General features: G+C 36.6%; 2 protein-coding genes across 3 annotated transcripts in view; one reads left to right on the top strand and one right to left on the bottom strand.

Annotated features, from left to right (window-relative positions):
• The window catches only part of Cdh12 (cadherin 12), a 1,114,520-nt gene that overhangs the window by 189,908 nt on the left and 905,313 nt on the right, over window positions 1-19,299 (top strand). The window lies entirely within an intron of this gene.
• On the bottom strand, window positions 9,856-11,395 carry LOC110310667 (acyl-coenzyme A thioesterase 9, mitochondrial). The gene has a single exon (XM_021183781.3). The coding sequence runs from the start codon at window positions 11,269-11,271 to the stop codon at window positions 9,952-9,954; it is 1,320 nt and encodes a 439-aa protein (XP_021039440.1). The 5' UTR covers window positions 11,272-11,395; the 3' UTR covers window positions 9,856-9,951.

Genomic DNA, 19,299 nt, shown 5'->3' with positions numbered 1-19,299 from the left:
GGCCTTGTTGGCCATCACTGGAAAGAGAGGCCAATTGGACTTGCAAACTTTATATGCCCCACTACAAGGGAACGCCAGGGCCAAAAAGTGGGAATGGGTGGATAGGGGAGTGGGGGGGGAGGGTATGGGGAACTTTGGGGATAGCATTGGAAATGTAATTGAGGAAAATACGTAATAAAAAATATTTAAAAAAATAAGAAAGGTGACGTCATAGTACTCAGTTATGAAGTGAATTTCTGCTATATCCTTTCAGCTTGCCCACAGACACAAGTGTTATGGAACATTGTAGTTATGGGGTTTTATTGGAACACATAGGTGGTAACTAACATGTATATTCCCCATCTGACTGCCCTATGGATAACCTGAAATGTAGTCTGTAAGCATGGAAGCTGCACAAAAACGTATTGATTTTTTTTTTAAATTTAGTTGGAAATGACCTCAAAATAAAACAAAACACTCATTTAATATACTTAGAAATTCAGAACTCTAAATTCTCACATTATAGAATTATAGTGATGAACGATCAAATAAGAACTAAAGAAAGCCATCCTTTCTGTTGGTAAGTCAGGAAAATACTAAGATTTAGTTCTTTTACCATTGACTTCTTATATACTGGAATTATAGTATGTAGCTTTACTTCTGAAAGTTTCTGTGATCATTCCTACTGTCACTCAAAAATATATAATTCTAAATACGTTTAAATAATAAAATATAAGAATAAATAAATGATAAATTACAAATTAATTAATTAAATACATGCCTGAATATATAACATGAAACAAGAACCTCAAACTGTATCATTGAGTTCATTTTGGTTCTCTCTCTGCTTTGTGTGGGGCTTGCCCTTAAGATTAGGCCCTTTTCCTAGAGAGACTATGTTAAAGAAAACTACTTTTTCATTTGTAGTTGCTTACAATTGCAGATTGCTTCTGTCTTAGGGATATGGGCATATGTTCACTTTTTCTTTTAGTTTACTTATTTTTCTCATTAATTTATATATCTCTTCACTTCACATCCCTATCACCACCCCATCGTCTTCTTCCTGTCTCTTCTCACATAATTACTCCCCCCATTCTCCCCTTCTCTGAAAGGGTGAAAGTCCTCCCCAGGTATCCTCCCACCCCGACACATCAAGTTTCTCAAGGGCTAGGTGTATCCTGTCCCACTGAAACCAGACAAGACAGCCCAGTTAGAGGAACAGGATCCACAGGCAGGAAAAAGATGTAGGGAGAGACACAATCCAGTTATTGAGGGACCTGCATGAAGGCCAAGCTCCATATGTGCTTCATATGTATTGGGTTCTAAGTCTGTCCCATGTGTACTCTATAGTTGGTGGTTCAGAGTCCAAGAGCCCCCATAGTACCACACTAGGTGACTCTGTTGTTCTTACTATGGGGTCCCCATGCCCTCTGATGTGAATGGTTTAGTGACCTCATCCTTGCTCTGGGGAGTCATGCCTGGCTACAGAAAGTGGTGCATATCCACAGTGCTAGTAGTCTCAGCTAATGTCACCCACATAGACTCCTGGGAGCCTCCCTGATTCCAGAACTCTGACATGCCCTAGAGATGCCCCACCACCAACCATCACTAGCTACAGATTTCCATTCATTTTCCTGATACTCTGGCCCTCTTGTCTGTCCCCATACCTGGCACTGAATCCCTACGAAATCCCCTCCCCATACCCTCTCTCACTCAGTTCTCTCCCTCCATCTGACACCTATGACTGTTTTATTCCCATTTCTAAGTGAGATTCGAGCAACCTCCCTTGAGCTTTCTTTCTTGTTTAGCTACTTTGGGTCTGTGGATTGTAGTATGGGTATCCTGTATTTTATGGCTAATATCCACTTATAAGTGAGTCCATACCATGGATGTCCTTATGGGTCTGGGCTACCTCATTCAGGATGATATTTTCTAGTCCCATTCATTTGTCTGCACGATTCAAGATGCCCTTGTTTTTAGTATCTGAGTTCCATTGGGTAAATGGACCACATTTTCTGTATCCATCCTTCAGTTGAGGGACATCTATGTTGTTTTCAGTTTCTAGCTATCACAAATAAAGCCACTGTATTCTCTCCCTCTTCCCCATCCTTCCCCATCTTCCATGTTTGATCCTCCAGTTCCAATACCCCATTACTATTTTAAAAATTTTACTTAATTTTTAATTTTTATTATCATTAGTTTTAGGTTCAAGATCTTTTACATTTATTATGGCTTCCAGTTTTCTGTTTCTGTGGTATTCCACTGTGTGTGAAAATGCATCTCTCTATCAATATTTGTTTATTTGTTTAATTTGCTCCCCCTTTCCCCTTTATTTAGATTTAAATGAGGTCCTGAGACAGTGACACCATGTAGGACCAGCTTTCCTATGCACAAGAGAACCCTCACTTACTATTTTTATGTAATAGAATTTAAATGTGTAAACAGAGGGAGTGGGCTATCTGCAATATTCCTGAGCTGAGATTGCGTTTTCAACTTTTCTGGACCATGAAGAATTTTTGTTGAATGGGGCAGTCTGTGTTTGGAATTCTGTCTAGAGTTGCCCCAGCTGACAGAAGGGTGGATTGTGATAAGAAAAGGAGAAGCTAATTTTAGTCACCTAAGGAACTACATTAAGTAGTAAATCACTAGGTATTTGGGGGATCAAAGCCTTTGCACTTGTCAACATCTGCCACTAAATACAGTCTCTGTTTTGTATTGAAATATCTCACAGCACAGCTGCCACTTCATTGTTTTTGCTCATCTCTTTATTCCTTTGACATTATCCCAAGGTTCCTTAAAGTTATAAAGATGGAAAAGATTGAGAATTTTTGATTGTCCATCTTCGTCATATATGCTGTAGATTGTGTATATATACAATTGCTGCAGTATAGAATAAACTTCCAATGAGAATACTATTATTAGGAACAGTTAAATATCCTTAAAATGTTCCTGAGTAATACTAAATTTTAGCTGGTTATCCCTGAAAGATGTCATGTAATTTTATATTCCATATTTCTCCAAAGAAATACATTATTCCATAAATATCTTCAAACCATTTAGTTGATTATTTTTAAATGCAGAGTGTTAAAGATTCTTTAAAAGCTCATGTGGCCTTCTTGCAATTTAAGATGTAGAAGAGGTCTCAACTTGAAGATACTCTATGTTTTCTTCTTGTTTTTTGCTATGTGGAAAAGTGATCATTAATGAAATAGACCTTAAGCTTCCCAAAGGAAGATTTCTGCTCACAGTATTCCACACTTTGCCAGAATCATCACAGAGTGGTATGTTCTTTCTTAATGTCACTTTCTCAGAGACCAGTTGAGAAGATTCTGATATGGGGAACAACATGAGGCAAGCAGAACTGCCACTTCACTGTGCCTTGGGAAGCTCAGAGACAATCAACATACATGTCAAATAAACAGCCATTTTGAGTTATTTTAAGATCTTTAAAGAAATTTCAATTCTCTTTGAAGAAATTTCTTCTCTGGGGTTTCAAGATAATATGTTTTACAGATTATACATTTATATTTTATGTATTTCACTGTTTTGCTTGTATCTATGCAGTCCCCATGGAGACCAAAACATGGCATCAGAACTCTTGGAACTAGACATTCTTTGAGGTTTCTTATAGCTATTGTAAAGAGAACCAGCATAATCTTCAATGAAAGTGTTCTTAACCACAATCATGTCTCTAGCCTTAAGATGAGATAAAATTAATGATTCTCTGACAGTCAGAAGTGTATTGTTGACAGATATCAAATTATCTGGTGAGTTTCCCCTTAAAAATACTTATCACAATTTTCATACTGCAATATTTATTTGATATTATAATAAGTATACACATGAGATTACAATAATAATGAGGGAATCACATATTAATGAATGGTCCATTTTAAACAAAGTGAGATCTAGAGAATAAGTACCATTACATCTATATTCTATAAAATAATTCACCAACATCGTTGTCTACAGAACTAGATTAGTTTGAGTTTTTGATGTTCCGTTGATATAGTACTTTCTGTGTAATTTTATATATCTGAAGATACTATTTCAATAATAAAGTTAAATATATATACTATTGGAAAAAAGTAGTTTGTTCTTTATTCCTAGAGACATACAGAAATAGAAACAATCAGAGGAATGTGTGTGTATATATATATATATATATATATATATATATATATATATAATTCTCTAGTGAGTTTCCTTTGAGTATACTTATTGAAACATTCATGTAACAACATAACATGTATAAATTTATCTTGAAATTCTTCCATGAATTTTAGTATTAATAACATTTGACTGTAAAACAACAAGCTGTGACACTCCATAGATATTATACTCTGTTGTTTTTGTAATATCATAGAATTATTTATAAATTTTAGTAATGCATTTAACAAGAATAGTGTGTAGTAACATAGTAATTTGATACTTTTATTCTCTCATGAACCAATTACTGACTAAGGAGATTCAGACATAACAAAGCAGTGAAGCCAGGTGGCTGCGGTACTATAGACAGTTTATCATATCTCAGAGGTACTTAAGTTATGATTGCCATTTTTGTTATCTGCATTGCAGTAGGAGGACGGAAGCAGCTGTTCATCTATAATACCTGTCATCCTCAAGTATAAAAATGTGTTCAATTTAATTGGTAGAAAATATAAGAACTCCAAAGACTGAGTTTGTATTCACTTTCTAAATACTTTAAAGGCAAGCTTAATTGTCACAAGTGTGGGGAGATAATCTGAACTTAGTCAAATATCTTTTTAGTGAGGAAAAAACAGTTACTATGTCATCCCTATTATTTACAATAATATTAATTTTACTAAAATACAGTGATGTGAATTCATTGTTAAAATTGCCTTTTATATATAATTAACCATTGTACAGTGGAAAGATAAATATAATTAAAGTTAATGTTAATCTAGATAAGTCACATACCGTCAAGTTAAGGTTTTTGAATACTACAGTGTTTCATAAGCCAAAACAACAGAACAGAACGCAGATAATTTATATTTTTGAGCATTCCAGAAAGAATCTTTGTGTTTGCCAAAAGTTGTTTTTCTACTTAAAATTATAATAGACTTTTGGGAACAACAAAATTCTGTTTGTTTAAAAAATAATCAATTTAGTCCCAGTGTAAACTTTATGAAATATTTTTTAAGCTGTCCTCCAGCTGACAGTCTAAATTAAATTGGTGTCTGATATGTATTCTCTATCCAATTAAGACTACTACAGAATGACTACAGGTAGATTTAGGTATAGCAAGTGATTGAAAATAAAGTATTCAAGAGGGGAAAATCAGTGCCGAGAGTTACGAAAATAAATTATAGTTATCTAGGTGCAAAAGAAAGCATAAGATAGAATTTTCTGTAATCATCAGCAATTATTTCTCATATAGAATTCTTAATAAAATGTTATATTTCTATGTGTAGTCACTTATCATCACCACAAGGGCACATTTGTTGGAAGCTGTATTAGCTATGTTTTTCATTATTGTAAAGAAACACTAAAGTGGATATTTCTGGTTTCTTTGGAGACTCAGTTTATAATGATGTTTTGGTATGGCTGCCAGGTGAAATAATGTTTTGCTACAGCAAACACATGAAAGGACACAGGATATTTAGAAAAAATATAAATATGATCCACTCCACCCCCACAGGCAGTAGAAGCTTGAACATTGGTTCACTTTGCTGTGCCTTGCTACTCTTCACTCACTTCGCACATGCATTGGTTCGCCTTACATTGTGTTGTTGAGCTTTGCTTGTGGTGACTTCAGAGAGAGAAACTTGCCAAAGAACTTCTTGTGAGGTTCCTGCAGCTTCTTGCTGCTTCCATGGAATCTGGCCCATTGGCAAGCCTTGCAAAATACATTTAGTCCAACTTTACATGTCCCAGATTCTATAATAGTCTCAACAATATTAAAATTCCAAAGCTCAAAGTCTCTTCTGAGAGTCACCCAATCACTTAACTGTAATCCTCTATAGAATCAAAATCAAAAAGCAGATCACATACCTTCAACATTACTGGATATACATTCTAAAATATCGTAGTGAGGAAATACTAAACCAATGTAAGACTAAACTCCAGCAGGGAAAAACTCCAACTCTGAATCTCAATGTCTGATGTCCAAATCCTTTCAGGGTTGTTGACTGCAACATAGTTCTTTCTCTTTGGTTGGCTAATTCCACTTGGTTTGAAGCCCTTCCAAGGTATCCCATTGCAAGGCTATGTGATTAGCAGAAAATCATACCCCAGACTCAAATAATATACAACAGCGAACAGTGTTTATTGTGCTGAGAACCTGCATGAAGGGATCTATATCACATCAGATTAGAGGACAGAGGTATGGACTTTGCAGGATCAATTTAATGACTGTTAGGATAGGAGTGAGTGACTTTTACCTTTCTTTCCTTTGGTTGGCTGACTCTCTCTACAGATGGATTGACACCTTGGTGATTGGTTAAGGCTCTGAGAGAATTCGAGAATTTTTGTGATTAACTATACTTGCCTCAGGCTGGGTGGTGGGGCCGTTTCCTGATGGGCTCCCTGTGAGTGGTGGCTTTTTCCTGGAATTGACTTACTTTGGCTTTTTCCAGTTCTGGGAAACAGAAACTTAGGCCTACCCTCCCAAACTGCCAATTTGCAGCCTGTCATAGAATCAGCCTGGCTCTGACTAACTCTGTTCTCTCACTAATGCTCTGGCATCTCAAATATCATGGGGTCTCCAAGGTAACTTCAATATTACAGCTTCTTGTTCCAATATCTGGGATCCACACATGATCTTCTGGGATTCCCCAAAGGATGTGAGTCACTTCTCCAACTCTGCCCTCTGTAGTATTTCATAGTCTGGGTGACTCCACTCTATTGCTGCTCCTGTCCTTGGTTGTCATCTCATGATACTGTCATCTCCACACACTGGGGTTTCTAGGTTTCACCAAGAGCCTCTCATTGGCTCTCTTCATGATAACTCTTCAAGGCTCAACTTTGCATGACCTTTTTAGTCCTGAGCTATCAACTGTAACTGAGGCTGCACCTGCACAGGTGGCCTTTCCTGGACTCCCACAGTGCCAAGCCTCAGCTGCAATCCATGACTCCAACTTCAAAACCAGTATCACCTGGGTGATTCTTACACATTACCAAGTCCAACTGCAGCAAGAAGTACAATCTTGGCTATATCTGTAAATGGCTTCTTTGTGCTCTCAGAAAGAACTTTCCAGAAGAGTTTACCTCATGAATGCTGGTAATTTCTTAGTTCCAGCTAACTAGCATCAGTTGGCCCAGTGGTCCCTTTTATTCTTGATTCTAAATCCACATGACTGAAGCTGCTTTCTTCTGCTTGTTGGAGCTGGATCATGGCCCCCTTGTTCTATTAAATAATCACTACCTTTCTATTTTCAGCCTCTTTCACTGCCTACCTAAGCTTAGCTATCCTGGAATGTGCTCTATAGATTGATCTTCAATTCAGAGATCTCCAAGGCTCTGTCTCCTGAATGCTGGGATAAAAGACTTGTACCACCACACCTGGATTTAAGCTTTTCTTCAGCTAGAACTTCCTCTGCCCCAGGCTGGCTTTGAATTCAGAGATCTGTTTGCCTTGGTCTCCTGGGATTAAAGGTGTGTGTATCAAAATGGTTTACTGGATTGTAGTTTATTTCAGAATAAAATTACAAATGAAAATAATAAACAAGTAAAAATAATGCCTAGCTATTACTACCACTTGTTCAACTCAAAAGCATAAACAGTTAGCTTATTGGGTGAGATCTTGCCCTGAAGTCAGCACTCCCTTAATCTGTATATCTACTTGAACACAGGATTTAGCTTCTTTCACTTTCCAGTGCTCTCCTAATACTTGAAATGTTAGTAGAAAGCCTCTTGGAATTTATAGCTAAGAACTAAGTGTGCTTCAGTGAAATAAAGCTTCAGTGATTTCTGCTCACATTTCTTTGGTCAGGTCTAAATCACTTGACCATATTTGATGGCTGGCTTGGCAGAAATTGGAGAGGTTGGATGGGTTGTATGCATTTTACCCCTCCTAGTCCTTAGAGAGGAAATAGGGGAAAATGTACATTAGATGGACAACTCAGATGTTTATTCCTTCTCTCTTTTCAATACTGACTTCTTTGTCTATATCAAACTTAACTGTAGACCCAACTGTTTAAATGTGAATTTTATTTAGTGATTGGAAGTTGTCTTAGTTAGGGTTTTACTGCTGTGAACAGACACCATGACCAAGGCAAGACTTATAAAAACAACTTTTAATTGGGGCTGGCTTACAAGTTCAGAGGTTTGGTCCATTATCACCAAAGTGAGAGCATGGCAGTATCCTGATAGGCATGGCACAGGCAGAGCTGAGAGATCTACATCTTCATCCAAAGGCTGCTAGTGGAAGACTGACTTCCAGGCAACTATGGTGAGGATCTTAAGCCCACACCCACAGTGACACACCTACTCCAACCAGGTCATACCTATTCCAACAAGGCCATACCTCCAAATGGTGCCACTCCCTGACCAAGAATATACAAACCATCACAGAAGTTATTATGGGGTAACTTTGTTTTGAATGAGTTAAAAACATACACAAACATTTGTCACCAGTTGAGTTGAAACTGCATCTTTTTGGGCATAAAATTAATTCTGTTTCAATCATTGAATCAATCTGTTATAAAAGGAAAAGGGGGTATGTTGCTATGCTGCATTTGAGAATAGATTCTTTGTGAAAAAAAATTACTAAAAGGAAAAACTTAATTTTCATTATCTAGAGAAAAAGGGCCAGTAAACAATAGATGTGGGACACAAGTCAACCACAAATCGTAAGGCATCAAATGTAAACTCAGAACACAGGAAAAAAAAATATGGAAGTACCATAAATATAAACACAAAGGCAATCCAGGAGGGAGAAAAGAGAGAGGGAGACATTTGGTACAGACACAAATGTATGTACAAAGATAGAGTTTACAGAAAAAAACAAAGGAAAGAGAGAGTTTTGATACAGTAAATATTGACACAGAGATAGAAAATTAAACAAGGACATCAAAAGACAGATAAAATAAAGTAACAGAAAGACATGGCTTATGACAACTTGTAAAATATTTAACTGTACAAATTAGAAAAACAAGAGATAAAATTGTTTTATGTAATCAAAATTATAATTTAAGTGTAAGATGGATTACTGACAGCAAAATTTAAATTTGAGACAAAGAGTGAATATTTCAGTTTATATTAAAAAAAGAAATTAGTTTTTTCATGTTAGCTGAATTTATTTTATTAAATCATGAGTGAATCAATTCATTATTATAATGTAATAAATATATTCCCTTCCTGTTTATAATATACTAATATAGACAACTTTAGTTCAATATTATGTATCCTTTTCTAATTACTTGTTACAACCTGAAGGTGAATTTAAATTGAAAATGAAGTAATGTCAATAAACAAAATTAACGATAATGATTAGTATCAGAATATATATCTGAGCTCTTGGCTGGGGCAGGAGGAACCATTCTTTGCTGAGGGTGTGGCCACTAGTTGTCCCACACTTCAGCAGATGGCCATGAAGCCCTGCACACGGGCAGCTGACTGCACTCTGACTGCACTTTGGGAGTGTGGTTGGTTGCTGGCTTGCTTGAAGACATGGAGTTCAGATGAGAATGTGTTGTGAGTATGGGTGAAGTTTTAGGAAAGACATGGAAAGGATTACAAGTATACATGTATACTATCTATGCATGACCACAACTCATTGTACACATAGATGGAATTCTTAGGAATAAAGAAGCATTTTTAAAACTGAAAAAAAAAAGAAATATTTATCCTTGAAACATATTTCAATTTTAAGGCAAATTTGTGAACAGGTTCTTAAAATTCCATGACATTTTATTTATTTGTTTTTTATTATTTTTTTTTCTCAGCACACCTTTATTAGGCACTATGTCACAGTGTCGGGAGTGCTAGTTTGCAACAAGTGAGATTTTCCTAGGGTTCCACAGGGTAGTCCTTTTTCGAGGTCACTGGGGTACTCATAGACTTGAAATGTCGCTGTCCATCTAAATACAACATGGACTCTCCATATGTTTTAGGGAAAATCAAGGGTACCTCTTTTTCTGACATGAATGTAAAATGAAAGACATTGGTGGTCATATGCTCACGACTGTCAAGAGAGAACACTTCGCTATGGACTCTGACTTGAATGTAATTGTCCTGGGTGAAGCATACCTGTGAAGAAAGAAAGAGCAATGAACCAACTTCAACAGGCTTCTGAAACATGATATCATCTACTGTTACCACATATGGCCGAGAACCTCCAAAGCTACAAGCAGTAGCCCATGCAAGTTCATATGCTTTTCTCATAAGAAAACCACCAAAGATCCGATTGAATACGTTCCGTTCCTGAGGGTGACAAATATCCAAGCTCTTGAGTTTTGTGTCCTCCATCCACACTGCCTTTGGAGGCAAAATTCGACTCTGAAAACTTATAGTCTTTGGATCCAGTGTGCTAAGAAACAGTTCATGTATGATATTCCTCTCTTCAGAACTGGGAGCCACTTTCAGTAATGAACTGGTGCCAAAGGCAATCCTTCGGCTCATGTTCAATTCTCCTTGTGTAAAGAGCTCTTCTTCTTCTTTATTTTCCGGAATAAGTGGATTTACAAATGCCGGCCCCTTATTTTCAGAATCTCGAGCCACCATTACAAAGGTTGCATCCAAAACAGGCCAATATTTCTCATCATCGTGCAGCTGGAACATTTTCATCTTCACTTCCATGGATGTATTTCCAACCCAGCTAACATGGCCAGTGAACTTAATGTCCTGTTCAGGGCTTAAGCTGTGTTTACACATATCAATCTTGTCCACCAGGACTGTAACTATTGATAAAGGAGACATCTTGGTAGAATGATTGCAGTTGTGCATGTAGCAAACAAGAACTCCTAGGCTGTCAAGGTCCTCAAGAATTCTGCCAAATCTTACTGTATTTTTAACAGTCACATATTTGTCTCGTAGTTCAGGGTCAGTACCCAAAGGTAGGAGAACTTCGATGTAACTATCCCTCATTTTCCTCGGTGGTAGGACTTTCTGTGATTTAGGCAAAAAACTATGAAGTAACTTCCTTTCCTCCATTGCTTTTACATGGTCTCTCCAGACTGTGGATACGCCTACTATCTCCCGCAGCTTGTCTTGAACTTGATGGATGTGTAAGGGCTCACTTACTTTGTATTTCGATCCTTGAGATAGTCCTCTGCCATGAGTAAGAAACCCCTTGTTCAAGGTCCAAAGCCACATCGCTGCCCGCTTCATGGCACTCCACTGCCTACCCACGGGTGGACAACCAAGGTCCTCCCAGGTAGAGAAAAACCGGTAGCAGAAGAGCGTGAGCGAGCATGAGTCCACCTACAAACACCGGCAACCGCGCCGGACTGAATCTTGGTCCCCACCTTCTAGGTGACGCCACAAGAGGGCCCGGGATAGGGTTCCATGACATTATAAACCCTTATATTAGGAGGCCTGATAGAAATCAAAGACATTATAAACACATTAGTTGGCATGCCATTCATATGAAATGGTAACTAGCTACAGCCTCTCTTCCCAAATATGCAGGATCCATAGTAATATGAATCAGAGTACACAATTGTGAACACATACAGCCTCAGACCAAGAGGAAATTAATCACCTAATGGTAAGATATAGTGTGACTTTCAGCTGTTTGTTCGTATTGATGAGGGATGCTTTTATTTGTATTTTTTAAAGCACACACAGGTGTCAGCTCAGAGAGGTCAGAGGACAGGCTCCAAAAGTTGTTCTCTCTTTTTGCCAATACAGATATTCCACAGATCAAGATCAGATTGTCTGACTTGGTAACAAGTCCCCGTACCTGCTGTGATATCTTAATAATAGTCCAGCATTTTTTTTTCTATGTTTAGAATCTTTTAGCTATATTTACAGAATGAAAACATGAACCAAAGGTATAAATATGTTTCAGATTGTTAATAAGAAAGTAAATTCATGCCGTGGTTTCTAATTGGTAAAAACTTAGAAGAACTTTTGATGGTGGTTGTTTTCCCTGACCTTGCAAAGAGCTTGGGAATATGCATGGTCTCACTGTTGGGGAAGAGTGACTATGTAGTTATAAATACATAAACATTGGCAGCATTCCTGATTGTTTTTCTGTCTCTGCCCAGCAAGCCACTTGCAGCATATTAGTAAACACTTCCCAGTGAAAAGATCGAGAAGCCTCTGCCAGAATCTCATCTTCGGGGAAGGGAACAGCTGACAACAAATTTCATCAAAACTGTTGTAAGGCTTACTACTAATTGGCAGCATTCAAAGAGTCTATTTATATACTGGCTTTGAGCCATTGTCATACAAATGAAATGTTGTGTAGGTGGGTGATTTTATTGACAATCTAACACACACACACACACATACGCATGAATATTTTATACTTTAAGGAAGGGTTGGCCTGCATTGTTTTTCATACAGAACTCATTGCTAAGGTGCTGATGGCTGCCTTCTCTTTAATTTCTATTCTTAGTCAGATTGCTCATTGTTTTAGAAAGATGTACCCTGATTCTATTTATTTGTATGTTTCTGTCTGATTAAATTTTCTAGTATGTTCCACTTTACTTGATTGCTCTCTCTCTCTCTCTCTCTCTCTCTCTCTCTCTCTCTATCTATCTATCTCTGTGTGTGTGTGTGTATAAGTATATGTATATGGCATATATATGGCACACATTGGATACAATCCATCCCCCACTTTTGTCTTTCCAGTTTCTTTTCTATCCCTTCTTTCACCTTCCCCTCTCATTATGATGAGCTGCCTCTTCTTTTCCTTTTGGCAAACCCATTGATTCCTCCTTATCCTCTGTATTTGTGGATGAATATGAGTTCATCTGTTTGAACCTGCATTGCCTTTCACAAGCTGAGTCCACGAATAAAACCCACTCTCTCCCAATCAGCTGTGAATTAATTAGTCGCTAATGTGGGACTAAGGTGTTCAAGCAAGAGGCCTTTTTTGGTAGGTCCTGTGCACATATAACAGCAGCTGTTGTTCAAATATATGAATACAAAATATATGAATACTGATACCTTGACTGAGTTAGAGGAGAATGTAGGGAACAGACTTCAAGTTACAAGATAAAAATGAACTTTGTGAACATGATCCTCGATGGTATAATAATTCACAAGAGGTGACTTCATCACACTAAAAGTTTTCTATAAAGTAATACTACCATCATTCATGTAAAAAAATCTACACAATAAGAAAAACTTACCTCGAGTATATACAATTTTTGACATTGTATTAAAAATACATAATTTTATACATTTCCTTTGTTCCCTCCAACCACTAATGTGTATCATTGCTTGCTCTAACTCAAATTCATGGCCTCTTTTTCGTTAATTGATGTTACTTTGTGTCTGTGTGTGTGGGGTGTGTGTGTGTGTGTGCATGTGTGTATTAAACCACATTCATTTGACAAAATGAATTTCATGTAATCTATTTTATTTCAAGTGAGTTATACCTTTGACCATGTTCCACCCATGCATTCTTTCCCTTTAGCCCTGCTCCTATTCTTCTCTTCTCAATACTCTCTTCTTTTCTCCTAGTCTTTAATCAGCTTTCATTTTCATTCATGTATATATATATATATATATATATATATATATATATATATAGTTTTATACATCTATAAATAATTCTGCTCTAAAATATTAGAACAATATTTGCACAAATATGTCGGGCATATTATGGATATATTATCATGAGTAGTAATAAAAGCAGAGTGATAAGCATTTCCAACTCAGAAGTAGTTTTACATAACAAGGATTTAGTGCTATTTCTGGACATTTAAGTATATCAAAAATGGTCAATACCAACAGTTATTGGGGATCCATCCCATAAAGGACCACCAAACCCAGACACTATTGCAGATGCCAACAAGAGCTTGCTGACGGGAGCCTGATATAGCTGTCTACTGAGAGGTTCTGCCAGTGCCTGACAAATACAGAAGGGGATGCTCACAGTCATCCATTAGAGGGAGCACAGGGTCCCCAATGAAGGAACTAGAGAAAGTACTCTAGGAGCTGAAGAGGTTTACAGCCCCATAGGAGGAACAACAATATGAACTAACCAGTACCCCCAGAGGTTCCTGGGACTAAACCACCAATCAAATAAAACACACGGAGGGACTCGTGACTTTAGTTGCATATGTAGCAGAGGATGACCTAGTCAGTCATCAATGGGAGGAGAGGCCCTTGGTCCTGTGAAGGTTCTATGCCCAGTGTAGGGGAATGCCTGGGCCAGGAAGCAGGAGTGGGTGGGTTGGTGAGCAGGTAGAGGGGGGAAAGTATAGGGGATTTTTGGAGGGGAAACTAGGAAAGAGGATAACATTTGAAATGTAAATAGAAAAGAATTTTTTAATAATTTAAAAATAAACTACACTTTTCCATCTCATGGTGGTTGGTTTTCCCTTACTGAATTTTTTCATCCTTCTGTCATGATTCACTAAATAACTGTGTTCCTATTATTCCAATTCTCCATTGATGACTATTGCAAACAATTCTCATTCAAGTTGATATTTTAGTATGATTACACACATGTAGAATCTAAAATATGGCTTCTAATTATGTAAAGAGGAACAAGTGAATATATAATTCCTAGGTTGCTTGACATAAGAAGGGCCATACAAAGAAATACAAAATTCATAGTTTACTTTACACAAAAACTGACATACCTTTTTGAAGTATGTCTTTTACAAGGAATATATTCTAACCTCTGATTTTATGCAAATTTAGTTTCATTCATAGTTTATATTAAGCATCAAACAAAAATTCTTTTGAATTTTTATAGGATAATATTATATCATCTAATTATTATTTACTGTTGTTATTAAATATTTTCTTTTGAACTTTTGTTGCTTGTATTCATAAAATCATCTTAATGGAAATGAAAATTATATTTAAGGAATGACGACATATACTGACAGAACATAAGTTTTGTGAAGTAATGTATGGGATCAGTATCTGTTCAATGTCCTTATACTAAGTGTAGAGTAACCTATATGTAGTTAATTTTTTTTAATTGAATTTATGAAGATATTTATTGTTTCAAGTATTAAAATATCATATTGGTAGCTTGACATATATAAAAATAAAATATATTGCAGATATTTTCTGGTCCAAATTCCATTTAAAGTCTTGACAATAAAATGTAAGTTTTTCTCAATATTTTTGAATAAATGGTATGGATTTTTTAATGTACTAGATTAAGTGATGCTAAACAGAAAAACAACCTGTAGAAACCTTTAAGAAAAAAAAAATGGATGTTTTTCTAAGAATAGCAGTGCCTCATAACAAGCTGATTACTCCCAGTATGGTCAGGTGACTGTGTGTGCAGCTGCTGCTGCTCTGCTTCTGCTTCTGCTTCTGCTGCTGCTTCTGCTTCTTCTTCTTCTTCTTCTTCTTCTTCTTCTTCTTCTTGAATTAAATGATATACTGTAGCTCTGGAATAGTCAGGTGTCCTCATTGTTGGTTGTCCGTTTGTACAAACAGGGTTCTTTGCTTCCTCTAATTGTACACTAAAAATATCAGGCTGTACTTGCAGGCAGGAATTTTACTACAAAGTCTACCATGATGTAATCTCAAATAACTTAGAATATTCCTGAATTCAGACTCTGTGACTCCTTAATGTATGATAATGAAAGTTTTAACTGCTTTTCATTGTCTAGATACTTGTCTGTCCCAATGGAAAAGTATGCTCCACTGAATCAATAACTTTTACAATTACTACTTTTTAAAGCAATTATATATAAAAATCATTTTTAATTTTAAGTATTTAGCATGACTAGTAATTATAAACATATATTTTAATAATATATGAATTAAAACATTTTATTTAAAACCACTTATAATTATACGTTCACAATGAAACCAATTAATAAAACAGTGAGATAATCATGAAAGGAGTATTATAAACTTAAGTAAGAAAATATAATTCCACTACTCATATAAATTTTTCAATTAGATAAAGAAAATAAATTGCTGTAGTATTATTGGACTTTTGTCCTCAGGATTTAACCTAGCTTCACAATGTGAAAATGATCTTAACTTCTAATAGCTGGACTTACGATGTTAGGATGTCACTGGTCAAAGTGGATTAAAGTTAACAAGTGTAATTGCTAACAGAGACTGACAAGAGACAGTATAAAATAACCATCGTCTTCCTGTAATGTATAATTTAGATAGGGGCTGAAGAAGTGGTTCACTGGAAAGGGCAGTTATCGGACTTCCAGGAGACCCAACTTCACCACTCAGCAGCACCCCAGCCCTACGGTTCAGAACTAGGCTAGAAGGATAGCTCTGACATGCTCCTCTGACTTCCTCAAGCATTGCACACACATGGTGTCCTCTCTCTCTCTCTCTCTCTCTCTCTCTCTCTCTCTCTCTCTCTCTCACACACACACACACACACACACACACACCAATAAAATTTTAAAAAGGAAGGAAACTGGATTTTCTTATATAGTGATGAACACGAGTTCTTGTCTGATTTTATACCCTTCTTGGTTAATAATGAATATCACTACAAAGCAATAAGCAACTGAGTGTAACCCAAGTTTTGCAGTCAGAGTAACCTTAAAAAAATCATAATATATTTTGTCTACGTTTTCAGTTCTATAATTACATATTTCCTAAAAATGCATTATTTCTTTAATTTTTTTTGGTTCCATATGTAAAAAATTATAAAACTTCCATTTAGAAGTTTTTATATTTGGTTACATATGCAAAAGATGCATTTGTGTTATGTACAACATTTTGTTTATTGTTTGGGGATTTCAAATATATATTCAATGTATTTTAATCACCACAATTATAATGTGACTGGCTGTTTAAATGTAGCATATAGGTAAAATAAGCTCTATTTTTATGGATATAGATAAAATTAAGCAAATTCTTTGTTTCACGATTCTTTCACTGATATTCAACTAACTTGGTTGCTATCGGGAAAAGGAGCCACTGATAATTTGAAACCTTAGACCAAGTGATCCTTCTATTCTTCAAGACAAATTTGAACTGTTGAACTCTGTGTGATAGATATGAGCTGTTTTCCCTGTACAAGACGTTCCTTAGGAGAAAATTGTAGTATGATGAAGAATCATTTATTTCAGTGCCACTACCTAATTTATGAGGAATGTAGTTCTCACTTTTGCTATACTGCAAGATTGTTTTGTCTGTTTGCTTATTCCTGACTCTGATTCACTCAGCAGATCTTGACAGGGCAGGGAAGGAGTTTTATTAAGGGCCTGGGCAATAAAGATTCAATAGAACTCTTGAGACACAATGATGTTTTTTCTATACGGGAGGATGTCTTCTTTCCTAGAGATTGTGACCAGCTGGGATGATGCTATTTGCAGTCTTTGCATTTCCTCCAAGGAAGGCATAAAGTACTGTGAAAGGCTGGTCAGTAAAGCTTTATTTTATTCAGAACAAGCCTCCTGCAATTGCTACAGTTTATTTCTTATCATGTTCCTTTTTAGAAATAGTTATAAATCCTATTGTATTTAAACTAACTTCCATAATATGTCAACATTCTGTCCATAATAAATATAATAAATAATAAGTTTTACTCTATCCAGAGTAAAATATACCTTTACATTAAAAGACCAGTCTAAACTCTGTGGCAGTAACACGTATATAGAAAAAGAGTTCTTTGTTGAGGTTCAGTTGTTTGAAAAGTGATTCTGGAACATAAACATTGAGGCAGTGCAAATAAAGCCAAAGACTCAGTAGTGCCCCCTTTACTTGTGCTAAACCAGAGACAGAGAACTAGAAGGTAAGGGGCCTTCTTTTGGAATAAGGAATCAACTATACTAAAGGACATTGTTGTAGTCTCTGTATTGTTTATACAGCTGTGTTTATTTTTCAGCCAGTGTTTTTAGTTTCCTTATGTAAAGAAGGTCAAGTAAAGTATGTTGCATAATTAGAATTCTACATTCAGTGTAAGATAAACACAATGCATAGTTTGGGTTTTATATGAAGGGAACAAAAAAAGGTATCATGGGTCAAGATGACATTACAGAATGCCATGTTTTTTGTAAGTCTATATAAAAATCTGGCTTGAGGTCTGGGGCAAGTGTCTTCAGCTATCTTTTTGCAGCTCTGTGTATCTTTCTGCGGTACTATGTGTTTATACCTGTGCAGCCTATATCCCCATCAGTGAATGTGCCTATTACTGTCCTGGTGTGACTAGGTGTCTGCCACAATCTGTTAGTGCCAGATCTGTGTGGCCCCTCCTCCTGGAAGGATTCAGCCATATCGTATCTGTCTCTGGCTCCTCTCAATACATTCAGCATCCCTCCTGGTCTTCTGTAACCTACCTGAGAGTTTGAGCCAACTGAAAGAGTAACAGCTAGTTTTAGAAGCTGAACCTGAGTTCTCTCCTCAAATATTCTAGAATGAAAAGCATGTTTGCTAACATCCTACTGTGGTATGTGTGTTAAAGGACAGTTGTGGTTCTATGTCCTCCATTTCCTTCCCGACGGTGTCTAGGTCCCAGCTGCTTACCCGACTGGAAGGATGAAGCAGAGTCTGGAAGTGGGTGAGGTCTGAAAGATCTTGATCCAACTGGGGGTGACTATGGGGAAGGTGGAGGTTGGGGGTTGACTCCCTAGATGATTAAACACTTGATTTGAGCTTAACAAATGCTATATTTGAGCCATGGGGAGAGGGAAGGAGTTTTCAGGGTGAATGTAAATCATTGGCTGGAGTTTAAAGTACTGGAAATGCCTCATTTGCATGCAGTCACTCCTGTATTCCCAAGTACTTGCAAGGTGAGTTCTTATCTGGAAAGAGGAAGGAGAACTTGTAGGTTTGCCAAGGATTATAGGACTCTCCTCAGATAGAGGGTGAGGGCATCAGGATCCTCAGAAAAGTCAAAGAAGGAGAATCACTGCTGGGAAAAAAAGAGTCCTCCATTTTGTGCCAAGCTCGGAGGAGCAATTTGGACATAATAGACTGTTACATTAAGTGACAGGTTTTAGTCTAGTATCATTGACACTTGTATTCTCCCCCATAGAGCTTTAAGAGAATAAATTGTGATAGTTTAACCAATGGGCTTTGTCTCTTTTATAAAGGTATAGAAAACTAACCTAATGAAAAACAGTAAATATTGCCCCCAAATTTTTGCTTGATTCAAGAGCAAATCAAATGGCATACATATTTCAAAAATCTGTCATTATTCTCAAAGAGGGATTTTGTTTTATTTTTTTGTAAATTTGTATTAAGTTATAAAGGCTTACTATGATTTTACATACTAACCCATTTAACATC

Source organism: Mus caroli, unplaced genomic scaffold (genome assembly GCF_978045245.1).
Source record: "Mus caroli unplaced genomic scaffold, Mus_caroli_1 scaffold_16, whole genome shotgun sequence".
Lineage (NCBI taxonomy): Eukaryota > Metazoa > Chordata > Mammalia > Rodentia > Muridae > Mus > Mus caroli.
This window is presented reverse-complemented; position numbering and strand designations above follow the sequence as displayed.

Excerpts from the sequence above, each read along its gene's own strand:
- LOC110310667 (XM_021183781.3), bottom strand. The coding sequence starts at position 11,271 with ATGAAGCGGGCAGCGATGTGGCTTTGGACCTTGAACAAGGGGTTTCTT.